Source organism: Mercurialis annua, linkage group LG2 (assembly GCF_937616625.2).
Source record: "Mercurialis annua linkage group LG2, ddMerAnnu1.2, whole genome shotgun sequence".
Classification (NCBI taxonomy): domain Eukaryota; kingdom Viridiplantae; phylum Streptophyta; class Magnoliopsida; order Malpighiales; family Euphorbiaceae; genus Mercurialis; species Mercurialis annua.
The window spans coordinates 18,770,150-18,776,436 of record NC_065571.1 but is presented as its reverse complement, the minus strand read 5'-3'; the positions used below and the strand labels follow the sequence as shown (position 1 = coordinate 18,776,436).

The 6,287-nt window shown below is 35.8% G+C and overlaps 1 protein-coding gene across 1 annotated transcript; it reads right to left on the bottom strand.

Moving 5' to 3' along the window:
• Positions 1-673: 673 nt before the first annotated feature.
• On the bottom strand, positions 674-1,554 carry LOC126668327 (uncharacterized). Its single transcript, XM_050361533.1, has 2 exons — positions 1,085-1,554; positions 674-929 (listed from the first exon to the last, which is right to left on the bottom strand). The coding sequence occupies exons 1-2, from the start codon at positions 1,552-1,554 to the stop codon at positions 674-676; spliced, it is 726 nt and encodes a 241-aa protein (XP_050217490.1).
• Positions 1,555-6,287: the final 4,733 nt, after the last annotated feature.

Here is a 6,287-nt window from a genome sequence, read left to right as displayed (position 1 = left end):
TGCTTCCTATAATTAGTAACTCTTTACTAATCAGGAGAATAAACAGAGGTGACGATCTTTCCGGGATAATGCGATGCCCTTATTCGTAGGACCCCATCGATCGTGAACGGTTATTTAGATCACTTGTATAATAGAATATGTCACTCATATTCTCAACACCTTAAGAATAGATTCTATCACAATGTGATAAGGACAATATGCAATAAATAAACACTTAGTTGATGAGGCACTTAGTTCAAATAAAACATATATATCATTGCCAATGGGATTTGTTTATACAAGTATAAATACAAAATGGCCCTAGGGCACATACTACTAACACGTATACCTCCATTATTTTCCCAATTTGATCTTTTAACATGTACTTCATTTGCCTCTGGTATGTGGCTCCTGTATTTTTTGTTAATCCAAACGGCATCATTGTATAGCAAAATGTACCTTCATTTGTTACGAAGCTTATTTTGGCTTGGTCTTGTCTTTTCATTGGGATTTGGTTGTACCCTTGAGCCATGTCCACCAAACTGTAGATTTTGTAGCATGCAGTGGCATTTACTAATTGATCGATGTTCGGGAGTAGGAAGCAGTTTTTTGGGCAAGCTTTATTGAGGTCCGTGAAGTCTACGCACATCCAAAATTTCATGTTAGCTTTCGTGACTAGCACCACGTTTGCCAATCATTCTGGGTACTTGATTGACTTTATGAATCCTGCTTCTTGTAACTTTTCAACCTCTTCAGCTATTGCCTTTTGTCGTTCTTTAGAGTGTCTTCGCTTCTTTTGCTTGACCACTTTAGATGCTGGATCTACATTTAATTCATGGCATGCAACTTCCAGTTCTACTCCCTTTATCTCTAAAATGTATGTGAGAGCCTCTTCAACACCTCTTTTATAGCTTCTTTGGTGCGCATGGACATTCCAATCCCGAGCTTTACTGTTTTTTCCGAGTCAACCTCCCATTTCTCTGTATCTCCTACAAGTTCGGACAGAGACTCGTCACATGGCAGGTTCAATATTTCATCGATGGGGAGGAGCTCCACCATGGAGGTTTGATGACATTCTTCCCCCGTTTTGGGGTCTCCCGGTTACAGAGAGGTTCTCCATGAACCTATTGCCTCACTTATGATGACCGCTCCCTCTTCTATAAGGAACCCTATCCATAAGTTACTCATGTCTAGTACCTCTCCTGATTTATAGAGGAACGTTCGTCCCAATATCATGCTGAAAGGTAGCCTTTCATCAACCACGTGGAAGAGGACAAATTGGGTCATCCTCAGCCCTGTTCTGTGTTTGGATGTTAATCGAAGGGTAACTGTGCCCATCGAGTGTAGTCTCGATTCGCCCACTCCTCTGATTTCCGTTGGTTGCAACCTTATCCGAATCATGCTACCTCTCTTTGCTTGATAAGCTTTCCATGTTATAACACTGGTCGTTCCTCCAGAGTCGATTGACACTCGTCGCATTGTTCTCCCTTGTATCTCTGTTTCAATCCCAAGCGGATCATGCTCCACTTCTTTCCTTTCTTCCGTGAGTATGGTATGCACCGCCACTGAGGTCATTCGTTTTTCCTCGTTTGTACCTCCGTGCAGGTATCACTTCTTCTCCTTCTCGTTGCCGCTTGCTTGCTTTTGCAGGTTTGATATCCTTAGTAATGCTTACTAGTTGTTCCGTTGGTAGTGTTGGTATTTTCTCGGTATCGTCATTCATTCTTGCTTCCATCAATAGAATTTATATGAGAGTCGTTCACATAGACGCCTGTAGACACCTATTTTTCGGACAGGTAAAAAGTGATAAGGGCTTGAAGCGTCCCATGTTGATTTCTAGAGAAATCCGTCCGGGTGACGAGCTTTAGATTTTCTTGCTGGAATCTAAGAAAGCGTAATCAGTGTAGTGCTACAAACTTGGAGGATTAAAACGTAATTAGGCGTAAATAGCCCATACATATCCAAAGAGATTGCAGTCTAAGTCCATAAATTGGACTAATTGCAATGTCTTAGAAATTTATGGGCCAATTTGCAAGTATTATGGACTGAATAAGACCATACTCAAACCCTTAAGGTCCCAAGAGTCGTTTCTAATACTTTCGGGCACCAAAACTAACTCTCAACACCTTTTTTCTTAACCAGCAAGTGTAAATACAAATTTGACATGTAAACATTTAAAGTAAATAATTTAAATCTAATCCTAATAATCTATCAATTAACACTTCTTTAAGTTTAAAACAAACTCTAACTAGGTAAATAGTAATTTAAAACTAACTGAACCTCTAGCTAACCCTAGGTCACCCCTAACCACTATAAATAGAACTTCTAATCGGCCTAGCCAAAGATCGGACCAGAACACATAGAGCTAGAATTCAACCTCCCCCTACGAAACCCTAGCCTGGTCGAACACATACACACACAAACACTCAAGAATCATTTGATTCTAGACCTGAAAAACACCTAAATACGCTTTGATTTTCCAAGAACGCAACTGCACAGATTCGGAGATGGATTCCGCATGTTTAGGCTATTTTATAGTAAATTGCTTAAATAATGTTTTTGCCATAACTGATGGTTTTAATAACATTTCCATGATTGCCGTGAAAACTGACTAGGAAGCATGCTAATAATTAAATTAATATGTTTTGTATGTTTAAATCCAGAAATCCAGACACTAGAATTGCTTAGAATGCATGTTTAGGTTAATTACAAGCCTATTTGACATTATATGTTTAATTCAATAACTGCTGCAATTTGATAGTTGTGATGCTGTAAATACTCCTTACTTGTCATATTAGAATGCTTGATTCTTTTTTATGCCTTCTCGACCTTTTTTTGCGTGAAAATGGACTCAAAACGAGCTAAAAACGCTAAAAACGAATGCTGAAAAATGTTGCAGCTGCCCGCAGTCCCTCCGCCGTCGTAATTGGCGGCGCCGCCACTCCATCCTGTCAGCGCCGTTAGTTACACCGGCGCCGTGTTCGTCACCCCCAGATTCCAAGAAATCTGCTCCCAGATCCTCAGACTTAATCCAGACTTCTAGACGCGTTTCTGGGCTTGTTCGGCCTCGGTATCAGGCGCGGTTTTAACTCAGACGTGTATAATTTAGAATAGATTAATACTCTATAATGTAACGGGTCAGATCCAATGTAAAATAGACTCAGAAGTCCAGTAGTGTAACATAATGTATAAACCGGGCCCACGAGCCCGAGGCCTAGCAAACCAGCAACTTTTAGAGCCAATTTCAAGCTAATTCGAACTCAGAATCGACTCCGAATCAAACCAGTAGAATCAGATCGATGAGATGCACAACTCTTGTGTTCTGACCGAGAGCCCATTCCGATAAGACAGATGGTCAAAACCCGTGCGAGTGCCAGACACTCAAAAAGTCAACGAGGTTAAACAGTATCTCTAACCTTGCATGTATACCAACTGTACATGGGCCAGTTTGTAATATGTATCGCTTTTCAAAAGCCCATTAAATTAACTGGTGAAAGGACTAATCACATATATTAGCCAAATAAAGCAATTCCAGCCAGTCACTTAGACATCTTAGGACTAATACGAAAATGTAGGAACATTTGTATAGGTTTTTCAAGATCACCTAATAAAATCAATCAATCAAACGTTTACATCTGGTTTACACTTTGTGCATGTAAAACATCCAGACCATACAGACTTATGCTATTTGCTAGAAACCTCTAAGGCTAGATGTATGTTTAGGTGTACCTGCTACTTGTCTCGAATGCCAGTCCAGATCGAGTCATATGCGGGTCAAACCTGTTTACTGCTTTCATCTCTGTTTATTTCCAGTTTTCATATCCCATGAACTGCATATATTATTGATATGAGAAATAAACCAAACATGTCCATTAAATAAAGCCGGTAACAGATAAGGCAAACACAAGAGTCTCGGGGAGGTCCACGAACCTTAACCTTTGGTCTGATGCATGATAATCTTACCGGAGGCGAGTAAGGTTATCTAGTCGGTTAAAAGGAATTTCCTAGTTGAACTAGGTGGCAACTCCATTTTTCAAACCATTTCCAAATCGAAAATTCATCCATAAGCCTTGGGCGAGCAGCCTCCGAATACCGATCCGCTCATAACCACGCAAAATGATGGATCCAAGAATGTCTGAAAATCTAGTGTGCCCGTACGTCGTAGGTCGTTGCTAGGGGATGTGAATCTTGGGCTCGGGCTCCGACTCCACTCCGATGCTAAAGTTAGTAAAGTGTATATTCAAGGTATATGGACAAGTATTAGATTTATACATACCCACAGAGTGACTCTTGGGCCTTATATTTATAAGCCATCGTGTCTATGACCTTCTTCCTAGAGATGTGAGATTTTATCGAGTTCCATTATATAAGCAAGTTTTTTTGAGAAAAACCTATCTCTCATTTTTCCTCTCAAATAGAAAACTCTAACCGTCTAGAGTTTTTTTTTGTCGTTTCGACTGCCGTCAATGGTGTATTTTTGCCATTGACAGCCATTCCTTTTTTCATTGTTTTATTTACATAGAATAAAATAAATAACCAACTTCTTTTTCATCTTTTTTGTGTTGTTGGTAAATTTATTGACGAGACACATCATATCAATATATACTCGAGTCAAAATTCAAAGATGAGTCAAGAACTTTTCAAGACTGAAGATGTAATTATTAAGAGGTTATATTAGTTTTATTTTTTATTTTTTATTTTGTTTTTGATATTTTGTTGCTGTGGTGATTGTCTTTATTTTTGAAAGTTTTATTGTCCTTCTACATCGAAAGGTTTTTTTGTTGCTTTATTATGATGGTAGAATAGTAATGTAATTTTGATTTTAATTATATAAAGCAATCTACGAACAAGACTTTGATTTTTGTTATATGCCAGGTTATTAAAAATGATTATGCCCTTTAGAAATTTTTTTACTTGTAAGTGTTTGGTATTAATGAAAAATTGTTTTGACTCTTAAAAATAAGCACTATATAATTTTACAATTTATTTGTTTCAAATAAGTATTTTCCCAATGTGCAATCTTTTTATATAAAAAGAGAAGTGTTTATTTTTTCTTAAATGAATCCCTTATTTAATTAGATTTAAACGTTCATGAGAATTTTAGTTATTTAATATTTTAAAAAGTAATGAATTTTAAATGTTAGGAAGGAATAAAAATTACTCTAAATAGTAAAACATATTGAGGTTAAGGAAGATAATTTGTTATTTAATTGATATTGCAATATGTCCTAAAGTTGAGTAACTAAAAGGGCAATGGAATTCAATGTTCCTAGAGAGGGAAAGAAAACTGGAGAAGAAAATAAAGGATACGTCTTATTCAACAACATTTACATAATTATGCATACAATCAAGGCCATACCCCAATTAGGAAATAATAAACTTCATTTTCCTTTATCAATTTTGGGAAATATTACAAATTTGTGGCAGTTTCGTGAATAATTAAGAAAATAAGGTTTCAGCCGTAACTGGAAGACATTATAACAAGGAAAACTATCTAAAGTATTCACTAGTGTATGAACTTTGTAAATCTATCATTTTAATATATGAACTTTTTTTCTTCAAATTAATACTTTATTTTTTATAATATATCTAACTACCATTTTTTTATTTTTCAATTTGCAAATTACTAACAATATTACAATAATTAATTTTTTAAAAAATACTCCCTCCGTCCCAATAAAATTGTTCACTTTGCCTTTATCACACAGTTTAAGAAACGCAATTATTGTTTATAGAATTTGTAAAAATTTTCTTATTTTTCTTATCATACCCCTATTTAATATACGGTCCACTTGCAATTTACTTTCAATTTACTCATTAATGGATTTTAATGAGGGTAATATAGGAAAATAGAATGTAAAAATTAGTTATTTTTTTGAAAGTGGACAAGAGTTTTAGGACAAAAAAGTTTCTCAAAGTGGACAACTCTATTGGGACGGAAGGAGTATTAAATTTGATCAAATTTCAAAAACTCTTTAACATATCGGTTGAAAGTAAATACAATTGTGTAAATAAAATCTATATTTGATTTGTTAATTAAAGACTATAAATTATGTATTTTTAATTGACGGGTTTTAGTGTGATATTTATTATAAAATCAGTAAATCAAGTTGCTTGATTATTTATTATATTTAATTTTTCACTGTTCAAACATCGGACTAACATTATTAATTTTAAGGATATTTAAATAAAAAAAAGTTGATGTAGTGAAAAGTAAATGATAAAAAGTTGAAGGAGCAGTTTGACATAAAAACATAGGCTAGCTGTATAAATTCGGCGCAGCTACGGACACCTGTCCTCTGGTCTCT

Bases quoted from the DNA above. Each gene is read 5' to 3' on its own strand.
- LOC126668327 (XM_050361533.1), bottom strand. From the start codon at position 1,554: ATGACCTCAGTGGCGGTGCATACCATACTCACGGAAGAAAGGAAAGAA. The intron at 930-1,084 runs GTAACCGGGAGA...CGGAAAAAACAG, and splicing joins GGTTCATGGAGAACCTCTCT to TAAAGCTCGGGATTGGAATG.